Source organism: Leptonotus elevatus, chromosome 10 (assembly GCF_054856555.1).
Source record: "Leptonotus elevatus isolate MCC_2025b chromosome 10, RoL_Lele_1.0, whole genome shotgun sequence".
NCBI lineage: Eukaryota > Metazoa > Chordata > Actinopteri > Syngnathiformes > Syngnathidae > Leptonotus > Leptonotus elevatus.
The window spans coordinates 18,368,193-18,385,394 of record NC_141248.1 but is presented as its reverse complement, the minus strand read 5'-3'; the positions used below and the strand labels follow the sequence as shown (position 1 = coordinate 18,385,394).

The window sequence follows — 17,202 nt, the reverse complement described above, 5'->3', positions numbered from 1 at the left end:
TTTTAATCGTAATTAATCGCATGACTTCACTAGTTAACTCAGGATTAATCACAAATTTTATATCTGTTATAAATGTACAAAAGTGGGGGGGGGGGGGGGGGTTAAACTAATATAAATAGTTCAAATGAATTTATGACGTCTATAGCCGTCACTAGCAGTGAATGAGTTAAAAGGCTACTTTAGAGCAAAGATTCTCAAAGTTTGGTGTGACTACCAATATAATTTACAACAATGTTGGCCAGTTATAAAGTATTTATTTGGGTTGTAGCATACTTGGTATAAAAGGTTTAAGAACTGCTTCGGAGCCCCTGAAAATTGAGTTATTCAGCATAAAATATAAATCATTACATATAAATGTATTGCGGAAGTGTACAAAGGCAAAATAAAGTAAATCACTGCAAATTAGGCACTTATGACACATTTTGTAACTTTTTATTGAGCAATTATGAACAAACATGTTATTAATACAGAAAAAAATGAAGACGCCAGTGGGAATTTTTAAATATTCAATATAAAGTTGTTGGCGGGTGGGCTTTTTCACGCCCCCTTTTCACGACCTCCTTGAAAACATCCCGGATGTTGCTACAGCTCATCTGCAGATCCTTCCTCCCCTCATCCTCCTCCTGTAACTTCAACCCTGTGTAGTCATACTATACTTAGATGTTAACGGAGCGCCCTCCTGCGTGATGGCACCGGGCAAAGCCGGAAGAAACGATCGGGGGTGACGGCGTGCTTCTTCCGACCTCCAGACGGGACGCCGAGAGAAGAGACTCCTGCTCCGCCCGGCCGAGATGTCCGGCGCGGAAAGTTTTTTTCTTCGGATGGAAGATGTTTTTCAAACAAAGCGCTTATCTTTCTCATCTTCTGGGGTGAGTCAGACTCCACGATAACACGCCGAACAATACAATTTGAAGAAAGTGTTTATAACGTGACAACGAAATGGGGCAACATTGTGGATAATAGTCATTAAAATGTAGCTGTTTATTCATGAGCTTAGTTGCGGCGAGGTACTTTTTTTGCAGTCTGCTGACATCACGACTTATCTAAGATGTTTTTGTATTCTTTGTGTCCTGTAGGAAACATTAGTTTAAAAGTTTAAAACACATTTTTAACTCATACATGTGTGCTTTTTTGCCCCCACCCCCCACCCCCGTTTTTGTGTAGGCGACTGTTATTTATATTGACAGGAAGAAAAAAATAAACTCAATACTGCAAAGGGTAGCTTTTTATTAGTTAGAACTTTAAAATACATTCATGCATCAGCAGAGTTTCACAACCTTTATTAAGCCAGGGGACTACAGTTGTTCTTGAAATTTTCACACCAAGTACCACCTAAAATTATTTAGCATAGTAGGAAAAAACAAGACTTTTATTCCTAAAAAAAAAAGAAAGAAAAAGAAGCAGTTTTGCACATTTGGAACATTAAGATTTAAAAAAAAAAAAAAGTTTTTTAAAGAAAACTACCTCCACGTCATTAAATAACAATTCATTTCAAATGTACTCCATATGAAAGCTAAATAACAATTTGTGTCTAAATTAAAGTTTATAAACAGTCCTTAAAATTTTAATGCAAATGTAATGTAGCCTACTGAAAAAAGTCAAATACAACGGAACTGTACTTAGGCAGTGATTATTTTGCACACCACTAGAGGGAGCCAGCGTACGACTAGTGACATTAGTACCACACTTTAAGAATTACTACTAGAAAAAGAAATCTCACAGAACACACCCTAACAAAAATAAAATAAAATTTATTTGGGGAAAAAAATCTGTCATCCATAAACCAATGCTTCCATTAGAATCGCTGCGAAATATAAGAGTCTTGGAATAATTTAGTTATTAGCATAGTTTCATGGAACAGTCAGAATTTAGGTTATAAACACAGGTCAGTGCTTCTTCTAGTGTTTGGGCCAATTATAAACAATTCACTGCACATAATATTATCACAGATGCTCAAGTTGGAACTGTTTCTATTATTTTCGTTATCTTACTTAGCTTCACAAAAGGGGCATAGAAGCATCGGTAGAATTGAGCAGCTTTGTGAAGGCAGTTTCTACACAGAGTTACTTATTCTTTCAGTGTTTTCCGGTGTTTTGCTGTCTCTTAGTGACCATGGAGGTGTAGAGGTCGGGAGTGACACAATGTCCATGGGGGAGTTCATCGAGCTGCGTGACCTGCGGCCCGGCGGGGAGCAGATCCAGCTGACGGGAGCGTGCTCGCCCCGCTCCCCTCCGCGTTTGGAGAGAGCCAACGCCCTGAGGATCAGCCCGGGGAAGGTGCCGGATCTGCTGAGCCGGGTGGGCATCATCCGGGTCCTGAGCAGCTACGAGCTGGACCGGCACCTGGCAGAGGAGACCGGAGAGGGCCACGAATTCCAGCCTTGCAGCCACGCTCAGCCCACGTGGTGCGACCTGTGCGGGGACTTCATCTGGGGCCTCTACAAACAGAGCTTGCGCTGTGCCAGTGAGTTCACCAATATTTGTGACGGAAATTTGGATGATAGTGAAATCAAATGGCAATTGGAAGCCAGACATTTATGAAATGTCAAACTTGCTACCATTGCCTGTACGCTTCTCTTGCTTAAGACGCTATCTTCAAGAATGAAACAAAATGTTGAACTTCCTGTTCTTCAGCAGAAACCCACACAAAGAGACGCCGGTGGTTTATGTTATGTAGAAAGTGCAACCATATGCCTATACAGTTATTATGAACCATAACACTAACGCTTAACAATGCGCCTGCTGATAATAGTAACAGCAATCTTGTTTTCATTTGAACAAAAGTAAGAAACAGTAATGTCACATGATCTTAAAAGCTAATCATTTTACAGACTAAACATTTTTGTATCACAACCAAAATGATTACCACAATTATCAGTATTCTCACCAAAACAATACAAAGATACATGCACATAAACTTTTAACTATTTCCTCTCATTCAGAGTTTCTTGTGATGTACTGGTCACCAAATTTCAAGTTCCACTGCCGCTGCAATGACCATAATGGCCACTAGTGGACTTTTTTTTTCTTCCAGATGACAGAGCAATGCAACAAATTGTGTATGTAATTCTACTTGTGTCGTGTGTGAAACATTCCATTCCTCCAGATTGCAAGTTCACATGCCACTACCGATGTCGTCCCCTGATCCGCTTAGACTGCAGCTGGGATCGAGGTTCTTCCACTGATCACACGTTGGTTGTGGAGCACACCATCGAAACAGACACCAATGTGGTAAGGAATCTGGTATCTCAAATCATGGAGTCTATACTTCACTAATTTAATAGTTTTCTTATTCGTTAGCTCCACCAAGGATTATTATTTAATTGTGGATGTGGGCAAAATTGTTGCTTCCCGAGAAAAACTCGGGCAGTGGTCACAGAAATAAGTTGAATCTGACAAAAGTAATTATGAACAAAACAAAAAAAAGAAAATCAGACATTGCTTTTGAATTGTGGTTTAACAGAATTATATATATATTAAAAAACACTCATGAAACCGGACAAGAAAGATAGAACCTTGAGAAAAAAAATTGCAAATAATTTGACCATAGAAACATGTTTGCACAAGGTGTGTCCTCTAATTAGCATCACAGGTGTCTTCAAACTTTGAATGTGGACTGACCAAAAGTATAGATTATTGGACAAATCTGAAATTTGAAATAGCACCCTCCAAATGATCATATATGCCCAACGCCAACTGCCCGACGTATTTACAAAGCGAAGTACTGTACAGGCAGTCGGGGAAGTGCGTTAATGTTGACAAACAGTTAAGTAACAACTTGTGTAAGATTTTCTCAATAGGTGAATTCTTACAGTCTCATCCTCATCGACATGCACAAGTAATACAAGAGGCAATGAATTATTTATTAACAGTAAAAACATCCAATGTGGTAGTAAAACCTGACATGACATGACCAAAAAACTACACGCATACACTTACAGGTATACACACTCAGTTTACACGTTGCTTGGTTATCCTCATGTTCTGCAGATATTATCAAACATTTTAAAACATACAACAATGTGAACAATTAGGGCTCGGCGCATGCTGAGACAAATTGTGCCATTATAAATGAGAAAATGCTCCCAGTGGGTTAAAGCAAAGCAGCACATCAGTCTTCAAATCGGTTACGTGGGCAAACTGTCGCCATTATCGCCATTGTGTTTGATGGCAACGTCACGTGACTATTTTGGCGGTTACTTCCGACGTTGTTCGTCCAGTCACGAAACGCATCTTAAAATGTGGAAGTTTTTTTTTCGACACCCCTACTTAACTTCATGGGCTGATTAGACGCCATTGCCGGTGATGACACCGTCACGTGACCGGTTTAGTGCTTTTAGGGGCACGTGAGACGGGCCGAGCCACCCCCCAACCCCAACCCGGCGTCGCTTATCCAATCAGGAAGCGTGATAGACTCGCAATGTCGCTTACGGTTGTCGCTCGTCCAATCAGAAAGTGCTGCGCTGGAGTTGTGTATTTTCCAAAGCCAACGGCCTAATGGGCGGAGGCCACGGGCCGGGCGGGGTTCCCATACAAGTGCATCCTGTTTCACACAGTAACATTTTGTCGAGCGGAAACGTGGCCGGTTTGAGACGTCACGAGAGAGATAAGCTAACGGTTATTAGCTATTTATAACTAGACTATCAAGTTGTTTAAGGTAGTTTATTGCCTTTTTAGATTGTCCAGCTGTCGAAAGTTAGCAAATAAGTTTTTGATTTGACTAACTGCTCAATTGGAACGGATCGTAAGTGGCTTAGCGATCGATTCTCAGCCCATCATCACCATGTCAAGCACGGCCAGTAGCGCGGACAAGTCGCCCTCCTTCGAGAAGACCTGGGGCAGCTCCACCAGCAGTGGATACTGCAGCGACGAAGCGGCCGACTCCGATAGCGAGTTCGAGCAGTATTTCACTGCCCGCACGTCCTTCTTCCCTAAGGGCCGCAAAGCGATCGCGCACGTCAAGAAGGTGAGAGGCAACAAAATAAATAACAATAGAGGGGGGAAACAATAACAAAACTGTTGGCAGTTAAATGTGGGTGTTGCGCTTAGCTTTTTTTGACGGTAGTGCTTAAAATTCCGAGTTGTCCATGAACGCGTCGTACCCCATAAAGCTTGATGAGTTGGCCGTTGCGTTTCAGTTAAAAATAGACTTTATTGGGCTTCATGTTGTCTTATTTTGTTAAAATCTGGCTATTTTCACGTTTGTTTTAGTGTGGTAATTTGTTTTAGTTAACCATGAGACTTACTTTGAGTTTTGCGCTTTGATTTTGTTAAAAGTAGATTTGTTTCTCCGGTTTTTAGTAATAGTTTACTTAAAAATGGTCGTTTTATCGTTCTTTAATTGTTTATGAGACCACAAGAACAAACAATTTAGAAAAACAAAAACCAGAATGATAGAAAATAAATGTGGAAGTTACCCTTTGCTTCCTCTTTAGCAACAGAGTACTCAACTTTCCAGTAGTCCATGAACACCCCTTTTTAATGTGCTGTCAGATAGTCATTGATTTTTATTTTTTTAGTTAAGAAAAGACAACACAAACTGGCAGTCATAAATAGGTTTAACAATGGTCTATATTGAGCTGTGACAGATTGTATTGGGTTTGATGTTGTGTTTATAGTCCTAGTTTGGAAAAATATTGTGCGCTGAAGCAACCAAAGGCGCCACAGTATCCCTCTACCGCTGGCTGTTATGTGTTTGCCACAATAATAAAGAGTGTGCAAAATCAAAGAGTTTGGGACAATGATGCAACCGCAATAGTCTGATTTTCGGAAGTCATAATGGCCTCCTTCTTTTTTTAAAGCACATACTGACATGGACAACTAGTGCCATATTCCACCATAATCAATGGCCACATAAGATAGAGGAAAATAATATATGCAAATAGACATTTTAAAGTGTAACCAACAAGCACACAGTTTCACTGTAAAGTCGTATTTGGTGACGATGAGCTCCTCTCATATTTCCAAGTATACACCCACCATTCATTGACTTCTGGAATGTTTTACTTCAATACTCATTCTTGCATCATAGATGATTCATGGGATGTTGTGGTCGTCCGCACCCACACAGCCATCACTTGCTTTCTCAGTTTGGTTTTACCCCCCATCAGCGTTATTGGAAAGCTGCACCTGGGTCTCTTAATTGATTTATTGATCAGTTTACGGCATCACTTTAACACTTCAATTGGCCTTGAGGAGTGATATTATTGATCTTATTCTCCCCTAATGTCGGGCTCAGTATTTAATATTTAAGTTACATTCTCTAAACTGAGTGAAATGCTGACTCTTAGCCACTTTATTAAGAGGGGTGTTGATCATTAGGATTTTAAATATCATAGGAAGATGTTCTTCTTCGTTGTATTCCGACGCAGGAAATGCCGGTCGGCCTAAGTAAACAGGAATAAGCCCATTTCGTGCTCACGATAATGCCGGTGCAGTAATGAGTTGTACGTGACTCGCTGAAGAGTCAGCTGACCTCACAGGATGTCTGCTTTACAAGGGAGGGCATTGTATCTCCCACCGGCGGGGGCTATTTTTATATGAACACTCGCTGAAGGAATGCACTGTTGAGCTTTTGCTCACAGTCATTGCAAACAGCTGCAACTTGTACTATAGCACCCCACCGCCGCCACCCCTCCCTCGTCCTCCCCAATCAGCCCTCCCACAGTTGCAGGGCGCAGGCGCGGAACAAGAATGGATGGCGTCACTTTCGCCTGCGTTGGCAGGATGTGGGTCTGATGCAACCAGTGCTTGCCCAAAGCAAACAAAAAGCCCTTTCAAGCCTTGATGTTACCCAGTTTCAACCACAAACACAACTTTATCTTTTGGACCAAACACTGACCACTGCCTTTTAGCTGTAGTTTTCAATCTGTAATTTAAAAATGAGTTTTAGGAGTCTCTTGTGTTTACATTTAGGACATTCATGTACAAACATTCTGGAGTGTGTTTATATCACATGTGAAATAAAAATCCAAGTAATTCTGAGAATGAAGTCAACATATTGCGAGAGACCTCATCATTTCGAAGGAAAAGATTTAATTTCGCGAGATTTCATTTGCCAATTTGCAAGAAAATAATTTAGGAAATATTTAGCACTTTCTCATTAAAATTGAGACTTGGTAAATGTGCGACATTGTTTATTTAATCGGCAAAAATAAAATAAAATAATGCAAAATTATTTTTAAATTGACAGAAAAAAGGAAAAGTACATCAAGAACAAGATAAAACATGGGCTGTGCAATTAATCAAAATTAAATTACAATTTCAATTATTACATTCCACAATTACGAAATTGGCATAATCGTGAACGAAAATAAAAAAATATGAATACTTATTTTGAGTTGTTTAAATACATACATTTGCTATTTTATTTTAAAATAACTAATTTAATACATCTTGTTTGGTCAAAAAGAAATGTGCATAACTTCAATGTTTCAAAGAAATTTGTCTTAATATTTTTTACAATTTATCATTTTCTTGTGTTGCACCAAGAAACAAATGATCGTCCTAATTGTTAATTCAATTATTACCAAATTAATCGTGATTAATATTCTCTTCACAGTCGAGCAGCCCTAGATAAAACTTTTTTTTTTAAACAAAGGGTGATTTGCAACATTTAGAAGTTAAATCCTACTTTGTAAAATTAGGAAGTTTTAAAACACAAACAATTCACTCTGATTTAGGATTCCTTTGTAACAAATTGACAAAAGTGCGTTATAAAACTGACAGCACCCTGAGTTTTTAGTGTTTCTTTAAAATGAAGTGAAAAATAATAAAGAAAACTTAATAGTTAAGCATTACTCTATGGATTTGGAGAATAGGGTTTTCCTATCAATTGATATTGATAAAAAAATTTACCTATTCAAAAATGAGAAAAATATAAAATTAACAGGGAACATAGACCTTATGAATTCACGGAATAATGGCATTCTATTTTTCTAAGTTAATGAGAGCAAGTAAATGTGTAAGGTACGAATACTATAACATTAAAATGGTCATTTTGGCTCACAAATTGATAGGAGTGGCCAGCGCTGATTCTTATTTCTGACAGGAAGCCGTTTCCTGGTAATGTTTGTGGATGGAATACTTGAAGTCTTGAGATGTAAACACTTTTTTTCCCCCCTCACTTTTCTTCCTTCAGGATGAACCAAGTGAATGTGGCAAGCAGGTGTTGACCACTGCTGATACTCAGAAGAAGGTCAAGGAGTACAACACTCAGATCAATAGCAACCTGTTCATGAATATGGTGAGTGTTTAGTGCATATCAAAAGTCTACACACCCCTGTTCAAATGCCAGTTCGTGATCGGAAATAATTAGAGCAAGATAAGTTGTTTCAAAACGTTTTCCATCATTACGCATATCTTGTGCAAAATGAACATACAAATGAACATTTGAAGCATTTCGAGAGAGGAAGTGTAAACAAAACGACTAACACAGTTGTAATGGTTTGTCCCCATGCATAGAACAAAGACGGTTCCTTCACCGGCTTCGTTAAAGTGCAGTTCAAACTGGCGCGGCCCGTGTCGGTCATGCACCCGAAGAAAGGCGGCGGCGGCGGCGGTGCGCAGAATGCCAGCTCCAGGAAGAGTGCCGGTGTGAAGCGGCGTACCTCCTTCTACCTGCCCAAAGACGCGTCCAAGCACTTGCACATCAGCTCGCGCACGTCTGCACGCGAAGTCATTGAGGCCCTGTTGAAAAAGTTCACCGTGGTCGACAATCCCGGCAAGTTCGCTCTGTTTGAGCGCAGCGAGCGCCACGACCAAGGTAACGCACACATTCATACAAATCCATCATTTTTGAATCTCACTTTGGTTCTTCAAATTGTTTTTAAATCAAGTTTGTGTTTTTGCGCACAGTTTACATTCGCAAGTTGTCTGACAATGAGCGCCCCCTACCTCTGCGACTGTGCTCTGGACCCAACGAGAAAGCGCTCAGCTTTGTTCTGAAGGAGAATGAGACTGGAGAAGTCAATGTGAGTGTTTCATTGTTCCTTTGAGGCGTTTATGCAATGCTAGTTGCTAATTTGAATTGGTGCTCATCAAACTGGTTGCATTAACTCATTCACTGCCATTGACGGCTATAGACGTCAAAAATTAATTTGAACTATTTCTATTAGTTTAACATTTTTTTTCCACTTTTGTTAACAAGAGTATAAAAACCTAGAATTTAGTTTTTGTACATTTAGGACAGATATAAAATTTGTGATTAATCGTGAGTTAACTATTGAAGTCATGTAATTAATTACAATTAAAAAAAAATAATCGCCTGACGCAATAAAAAATAAAGAAAAGTTTATTAAAAATTAGGGGCGTCAGGCGATGAAAGTTTTTAATTGTAATTAATCGCATGACTTCACTAGTTAACTCACGATTAATCACAACTTTTATACCTGTTCTAAATGTCCAATTACAAGAAATCTAGGTTTTCATACTCTTGCTAACAAAAGTGGAAACAAATGTTAAACTAATAGAAATAGTTCAAATGAATTTTTGACGTCTATAGCCGTCAATGGCAGTGAATGAGTTAACCACTGTGCTACAGCTAATCCCGTGTTATTTCGTATGCAGTGGGACGCCTTTTCCACGCCAGAACTGAAGAACTTCCTGCTCATCCTTAAGCGCGAGGAAGAGGAGCACGTCAAGCAGATCGTGGAGCGCTACAAAGTGGCTCGCGCCAAAATGCAGGAGGCGTTGCGCGGCTCCACCCCGGGCTGAACAGAGGCCTGCGTGACGGAGGGGCCTGGAACGTAGCACCTCTTCGGCTGGACCGTGGACTTTCCAACGACCAGTCGCTGATGCACGTGACGCTCCCGTAAATGAACGGAAACTAAAAACACCTCTTGGGTGAACGAGAGTGTGAAAGCGGCGCAAGACGATGAGAGCGTGCGAGAGAGAGAGAGAACGCTGACGCGAATGTGCGTGTGAGATGATGCGAGAAGCAGTGCCTGACACCTGGAGAGTCTGATGTGCCTGAGAGAATGAGTTGAGACCAATGAGGACTGGCGGATGGGCTGGTCGACTACCCAATTTTTAGTTTTATTTAGTAAACCTTATTTTATTTTCACATTATTTGTGCCACTGTCTTAATTCTGGCATGTTGCAACTGTGCGGTATCCAGAAACAGTGCACCAGTTTAGCACATTCCTGTTTAAAAACAAAATCGGTAACATCTGAATTCTTGCCGCACACAGAAGCAAAAAAGCCTAATGTTAAATTCTTAAGTATCATTAGGTGCTCATTGCAAGTAGCCACTCCAGTCTGGCCATGTCCTCTACACCCATTATGGGTGCAACTCTTTTTTTTTTTTTTTCACTTTTTTTTTTTCACTGTCAATTTATGAGTGAAGTGGTTGCGTGGACATTGTTGTGCGATGCTGACCGTCAGCGAGTAGCACCAGTGTTATTCACTCGGATCGACTGTGAATGTGAATGAATTTTTATTGCACAGTACACAAGTTCCACTTGAAGCTGTTCTTTTTTACACGTTGTTGACCTTTTCCCTGTCCTTTCATGTTGTTGACTTCTTTCCCCTGTCCTTCAAACACATCACTTTGTATTTGTTTAATGCGCACAAGCACTTGTTGGCCAGTACTGTTAGGTGCACACAGAATAATGCAACCGTCCTGCAGATGATTATTTATACAATCCGGCCATCCTTTCTCTATGGTGCTTATCAAAACGATAGTTGACTCGATTATGCTTGTACTCCTTCCCTGATCCTATCCCTGCCGACTGTTGATGAGAGAAACGCAGCCCTCCCTGCAATTGACAGGTCCAGGTTGTACAGTTTCTCTTGCCAATAAGGGATGTAACGATAACTGCAATATCCTGATATCACAATAATAAAACTGCCACAATATCGTCGTCGTCATGTCACGATATTAAAAGCAGTAAATCTGTTAAAAAGTCAGGTTGCTTTCCATTTGCGCAGTTCTAGCACCCTCTGATGGCTTTTTTTTTTTTTGGTGCAGTTTAATTTTTACAAGGCATGTTTTGCCCTTCTGTTTAAAATCGTTAGATGAAGGGGAACGTAATATTCTTGTGAACCAAGTCAATATGTGGAGGAATTCAATATATACGTGCATTTTTTTTGGTATGAGCTCTTTTTATTTTTATATCACCAGCCTCCCCATAATATTGTGCTAATTATCGAAGTGTGAGTTCCATATCGTGATAATATTGTACGTATCGTGATGTTTGGATATCGTTACATCCCTACTTGCCAAAAGGTCAAACTCGGGCTCATCTGCCAACCAAGTGTGGATTAGTACTGTAGCAAAAAGATGGCTACGTTTAGGCGGAGAGATGATATCATCACTTATATTTTATATAAAGTATGTTTTATTAGAGAACAATAGCAGGACTGTTGTGTAAACCGGTGCCTAATTTAGTGGACATTCAAGTGGCTTTATCACATCCTTTCAAATGTGACAAATGTGCACTACTCTGAATAAAATCTCTTATCAGGATGTTTGTATGTTTTTTGTCTACCCCTCCCTTCACGTATTTGCCAGTTTCAATGCTAAGCGTAAATACAAGAGTGAGCCATTAGGGGTGTGTATCTTATCGATCCCATCACCGCAACAGCCCTAGCAACGCACGCCACAAGCAGCATGGAGATAAGGTGTAAAAGAAGGTAGGTTAAACGTAAACGCGATTCGATGCCATAGTTATTCCATTAATTCGCTTAAACTGGGTAAAGAAAGCTTTCAAATAACGTGGCTAGGACGATTTGGCTCCCGTTGCTAAGCTGCGTCAGAGGAGGCTATAGGGCTAGCAATGTTAACCTAGCAGCAGCGAGTTGGTGGTTCGCCACCTTGCGAACCGGTTAACAGTTTATATTAAAGTTGTCCGTTAACATTGTAACATGTTATGTTTTAGTACGAAACGCATGGGGCGATAAAGCCACGAAAGTGTGGCTTATAATTATTATGACGTCAGAACGGTATCGTGTGGCCCAGTTGGTTAGCGTCCGCCACCGTAAAGCTAACCTATGGCTTAACATGAAACGACTTTCTTCGTAACTAGTACTACTACTAGTTACACTCCACTTTGAATTATTTGCTAGTTAGAGTTGCTGTTAAATAAGTTAAATGCGCACTAGCGTTCACTCACTGAGCATTTAAATTCAATACTAGAGCTGTATCAAATATATTTTTCTTCTAGTCATTTCAATTATGATGGGCAGCCAAGAAAGGTATTCCTTCAATAAGGTTATTAGCCTATTGTAAAAGTGCTTTATGGTGGCAAAGAAAGACTGCCAGTCAAGTTTGAACACACTTTCTCATTCAGTAGCACTAGAAAGTATGTTCAAACTTTTGACTGTCAGTGGACATTCAGCACAGGACTTTAATATCAATTATGAAGATAAATTGTGCTAAGTAGGCTAGACATTAACTCGAGAAATAAACCAGTTTAATAGATTGAGCATGTCAGCGAAGTTTACAGTAAACGGGGCGGTTTCCAGGCCTGATTTAAAAACGCTGAACGTTTGAGTAGACCATAGGTGTTCAGGAAGTCTATTCCACAGGTGACGAGCATAATAGTGGAATACTGCATATGCTATTTTTTTATTCTGATTCTGGGAACACACAATAAATCTGCCTCTGATTACTTGAGGGCTCTGGATGCTTCATATGGAGCTAATAAGTCCAGGATGTATTTGGGTCCAAGACCATTTTAGTGCTTTGTCAACAAAAATAAGATTTGAACTCTGTCCTTTTACTAACAGGAAGCCAGTGAAGTAATTTGAGTAATATGGTCCTGTTTCCTGGTGTTAGTTAGGACTCTGGCAACCAGCGTTATTATTTTTATAGCAGAGATCTGGTATTCATTATATTGTGCAGGGCACACACAGATCCGTTTTCTACAGAGACATCCAACAATTGGGTCTATGCAGACTTTGATGTGATGCTAAAATTCTCAATTTTGACCCGATCAGTCAGGGTTGACCTCACTTTGTATGGTAAACTGTTTAATGGTGGCCACAAGAATTTAGTGTGATTTGTGTCTTCTCACTTCATACTCAGATCCCACCTTCATTAAGGAATTGCCAGGCTGGCGGAGAACCAGATTAAAGCTTCACCTGAAGACCTAACGAGGCCTTATGTGTGAGGACAATGGGAGGAAGTGGATCCAAAGCCAAGGGCGCGTGGCCTTTCTCGGGCAGCGGGGCAGGTGGCGATTCTGTTGGTAACGGCAATGAGCAATCGGTGGCCCGCCTCAAAAGTCCCAGAAATGCAACTCCCTTTGTTTTTACTAGGAGGAGGTAAATAATGAATGGTTCTTACTATAGTGTATTTTATGTTTGCTTTTGTATCATATTTTAATTGTGCTTATGAAATAAATGTGGATTGCATTGGATTTATGCAGTTGTGCTTCACTGCTGAGATATCAAAATCTGTATACATTTGGTGATATAATGATATATTTGAGTTTTTTTTAATTATTGAGTTGCAGGATGAATTTTGTTTAACGTAACTGTTGTGTTTGGCAGCTCGCTGTACTACGACGAGGATGGCGACCTTGCCCACGAATTCTACGAGGAGACAGTGGTGACAAAAAACGGTCGGAAAAGGTCAAAGTTGAAGAGGATTCAAAAGAATCTGATTCCACAGGTGAGCTCATTTTTGGTTTTACATGTTGCCCTGGATTTAATTTACAATTTCTAATGTGAATTGGTGAAATGCTTCCATGGTAGTATTTAGTATTATGAAGGCTTGACTGATACAGATTTTTTTTTTTTAAGGATGTTGCAGATTCCCATATTTGACAGATTAAAATCAGATAACCTAATCAGCCAATTATAAAAAAAACCATAATGAATCAAAATCCTTTTGGGCCCTTTATTCTTACTTACATCAATAAAGATAAGAATTATAACCAGCCCCCCTCCCCTTTGTTCTAAAAAAAAAAATGAGGGAGGGGGGGGGTGTATTGGTTGTTAGAATTTTGTTATCTTTGTCTTATTTTGCAATGTGGAGAGAAAAAAATGCAAAAATCAGCATTTTAATGGCGCTAATTCTGGGTGATTAATCGGTTGGGCCATAGGTATTACAAGTCTTCATTTCATGTCTTTTTTTTTTTTTGTAGGGGATCGTGAAGCTGCAGCATCCCTGTATTCATGTGGACTTCCCCATCGTCCTCTGTGAGGTGTGAAGCTTTTTTGTTTCCGTATGAAGAACCGGCGCAAACTCCTCTTGAACTAAAAGAGGTCAAACCCGACGAGTCTGTCGGTCCAAACATGAACTGTGGTCCGGAGATAGAAAAAGTCCATAACAAAGTGACGTATCCGTGTTTTGTCATTCTCACACAGGTAGTACAGATGTCCACTGCCCAGCTGATACAGTATGTCAGCAGACTTTAAAGGGGACATATTATGGAACAATTACTTTTGAATAGCTTGTATACAAAAAGTTGGAGCTTTGGCGTACCTGTCAAAGCCAAAAGCTAAATAGAGCTACAGTATAACCAGTGTGTAATTTGGCTTGTTAATGAAGTTCTGCTGCCATAAATGAAAATACAGAATTTCAATGGGCATAAGTGTTTAACTTTAATTTTATATTATGTCTCCTTTAAAAACCACACATCACTCTTTGCTGTTTTTCTTCCCAGAGGTGTTAAGAGTATTTGTGCATAAAAAATACAAATGAGTGTTCGGGCCACACTGAAAATAGAAAAAAAGAAAAAAGTAAAAGGACGAGAGAGTAGTGAAATCGTAACTTTTTTCCCCACAATAAAATCTTATATATATATATATATTTTTGCCATTTCTTGTACAGTGGTGCCTTGAGATACGAGCGACACAACTCTTTTTCAACATAGGAGCTGTCTGGATGATTTTTTTATTTTTTTTGCTTTGACTTGCAAGCAAAAATTTGATATAAGCAATGTATGGTTGCAGTGAACTCAACTCGCTTCACAAGAAGCAACAGTATGGCAGATAGTGAACAATTTTTCAATAAAGAAATGCAAGCAAGCTAACCAATAGTATTTAAGTGGCAGAGTTTTAATGCTTTATGAAACACATATTCGAACGCTAACGGTGCTATTTGAGCACAAATGGTGCAGCAACACATAGACAATATCACTATTCACAAACATATTCTTTATCCTCTGTAAAAATATTACTGCACTTTATGAGTCACTATTACATGACTATTATACTGCCACCTAGTGGCCAAGTTGCGCAAATCCGAATAGTCTGCAAAGAATTCATCAAGGTGCCCAAACTGTTTAATTCTTTACATTCTGTTTAATCACATTATTGCTGTATGTTTTGTTGTTTAAGTACATATTATATAGTGCTATTTTCCTGATTAAAAACCACATTACACAAATTTTGTTTTTTTGGGAGAGTCTGGAATGAATTAATGGAATTTCGATTCATGTCAAGGCACCACTGTAGTTGATGACTTTATTTTCATAAAATGACAACTTTTTAACTTAAAAATCACTTTTTATTTTTGTAATAGTACATCTTTATTTTTGTGATAGCGATTTCATTATGTTATAATAGTCCGTCTTTATTTTTTGTAATATTTAAATTTATTCAATTGTTTTCTTGTAACTGAACACGAGAGCTTATAATATTAGGATTTTTCTCATACCAAAATTTCTTATAATGTTAAGGATTTATTTTCATAACATCTTTTTTGTTTTTTATTCATTTTCTCACAAGAATAATTTTTTTTTAAATTGTCCTCCCAATACGAGGCCTCCTCACAAAATGTTTATCTATTGCGAATGTTTCTTGTCATTTTTGACATAATTCAATTCTCATAAACTTTGTTTATTTTTTTCCCCCCCTTCGTAACTTTTATTTCTCTGAATTTTTGACTCGAACCCGACAAATTAATTGGCCAGTCGATCTTTCTCATTGTAATGTTGCAACCTTTTCCTTCTTTTCAGTGTGGCTCTATAGTCTCTTATACAAAATGGCAGTGGAAATTAGTGTCTGCCTTTAGTGAGCCGTACAGAGGTAGCAACCGTGTCTTAGTGTGTGTGTGTATCTTTGGATGAATGAATGTGTAAATGTGCGCCGTTGAGCGGCAGGGCGGCGAGTGATGTTTTACTGTAATAAATGTTTGGTATGTGAGCCTTTTTCAGTCACGTGAGCTCAGACCTGCACTAGTGAAAATGATGCACTGTAAATCTGTAAATAATTTGGATGCATTAGTTGGAAATACTTGAATAAATAGTTTTCTGAGCTGAACTTCTTGAGTCGGGAATATGTCTATTACGGATCTCAGCATGGGAGAAATGGTAGCTTCATTATTGTTTTTTTGGGGGGGGGGTTGCCAATAGGTTAATGAAAGTGTAACTTAAACAAAAAGCCTGCTCAAGCTAACCCACAAGTTCCAACCTATATGAGTAGAAATGAATGCAACATTTAACCAATTTGTAATTTTTGTAAAAAAAAAATAATATTTTTTTAGCATTCCTTTTACAATTTCTCACTCACACTCTCATCAAATGTCTTCAATTGGATCAATAAAGATCCTCACAAGTCTTAAATTTGCCATTCTAATGTTTTCAGTACATTGAGTTTGGCTGGATGAGTTTTTGTGCTCCACCTCCAGATGGCAGCAGCAGTCACATTTCATCAACCCTCTGAACTAACTGAGCTTGTTTCTTCCTCTCTTAATAACAATCCTCTGCTATTGTGCCTCTCATGTAATTATAGGGCCTAACTCACGCACTAAGACTACAATCATGACAATTTGTGGCCTCGCCGTCACCGTTTTGGCAGCGCACTAGCTCTTAATGGCAATGTAAACATATTCAGAGGCCTATTTCGCGGACAATAAATGGACTGCTGTTCTTTTCCAGGCCTGGCGTGCTGTCTGTAATTGTGTGGAATGCGGTTGGGTGTGTTCCGGTGCCAGAGGTCACTCACTTTCATGCGCTTCCTCTCCCAGGCTCTTTTGATGTCGTGCTGGGAGCTCATCGAGCATCGGGGAAGATAAAGCCCTCTTCTTTTGGGGCCACCCGGCTTGATCATTGAGTATGAATTCTTGTAATGTAACCAAAGTGCAAACTTTTTCCTTATCAAGCCTTTTTGTCTGAAAGTTAAAAAGCAAAAGAAAAACTAAATAAACAGGCATTACATAATAAAAATGCAATTACCTGTAAATAATTTTAAATGCAATCAAATAAATAAAACTATCATTCTAGAATTAAAAAAATATATTACATGATGCAAA

General features: G+C 39.1%; 2 protein-coding genes across 3 annotated transcripts; both read left to right on the top strand.

Annotated features, from left to right (window-relative positions):
- Window positions 1-582: 582 nt before the first annotated feature.
- On the top strand, window positions 583-11,466 carry LOC147167461 (ras association domain-containing protein 1-like). Its single transcript, XM_086086325.1, has 7 exons — window positions 583-869; window positions 2,108-2,463; window positions 3,106-3,230; window positions 8,140-8,244; window positions 8,463-8,763; window positions 8,856-8,971; window positions 9,567-11,466. The coding sequence occupies exons 1-7, from the start codon at window positions 829-831 to the stop codon at window positions 9,711-9,713; spliced, it is 1,191 nt and encodes a 396-aa protein (XP_085942451.1). The 5' UTR covers window positions 583-828; the 3' UTR covers window positions 9,714-11,466.
- Window positions 11,467-11,491: 25 nt separating this feature from the next.
- LOC147167460 (tumor suppressor candidate 2-like) lies at window positions 11,492-16,973 on the top strand. 2 transcript variants are annotated; one of them, XM_086086326.1, is made up of 5 exons: window positions 11,492-11,633; window positions 13,027-13,265; window positions 13,494-13,614; window positions 14,090-14,149; window positions 16,829-16,973. In XM_086086326.1, the coding sequence occupies exons 2-5, from the start codon at window positions 13,117-13,119 to the stop codon at window positions 16,925-16,927; spliced, it is 429 nt and encodes a 142-aa protein (XP_085942452.1). In that variant the 5' UTR covers window positions 11,492-11,633; window positions 13,027-13,116; the 3' UTR covers window positions 16,928-16,973. The 2 variants fall into 2 exon arrangements, with proteins under 2 accessions (XP_085942452.1, XP_085942453.1); XM_086086327.1 differs by lacking the exon at window positions 16,829-16,973 and having other exon boundaries at window positions 11,495-11,633; window positions 14,090-16,211.
- The last annotated feature ends 229 nt before the right edge of the window (window positions 16,974-17,202 follow it).

Coding starts and splice junctions, on each gene's coding strand:
- LOC147167460 (XM_086086326.1), top strand. CDS start 13,117: ATGGGAGGAAGTGGATCCAAAGCCAAGGGCGCGTGGCCTTTCTCGGGC. Junction 13,615..14,089: donor AAAAGAATCTGATTCCACAG/GTGAGCTCATTT, acceptor TTTTTTTTGTAG/GGGATCGTGAAGCTGCAGCA. Junction 14,150..16,828: donor TCCCCATCGTCCTCTGTGAG/GTGTGAAGCTTT, acceptor GTTCTTTTCCAG/GCCTGGCGTGCTGTCTGTAA.
- LOC147167461 (XM_086086325.1), top strand. CDS start 829: ATGTTTTTCAAACAAAGCGCTTATCTTTCTCATCTTCTGGG. Junction 870..2,107: donor TATCTTTCTCATCTTCTGGG/GTGAGTCAGACT, acceptor GCTGTCTCTTAG/TGACCATGGAGGTGTAGAGG. Junction 8,245..8,462: donor GCAACCTGTTCATGAATATG/GTGAGTGTTTAG, acceptor CCCCATGCATAG/AACAAAGACGGTTCCTTCAC.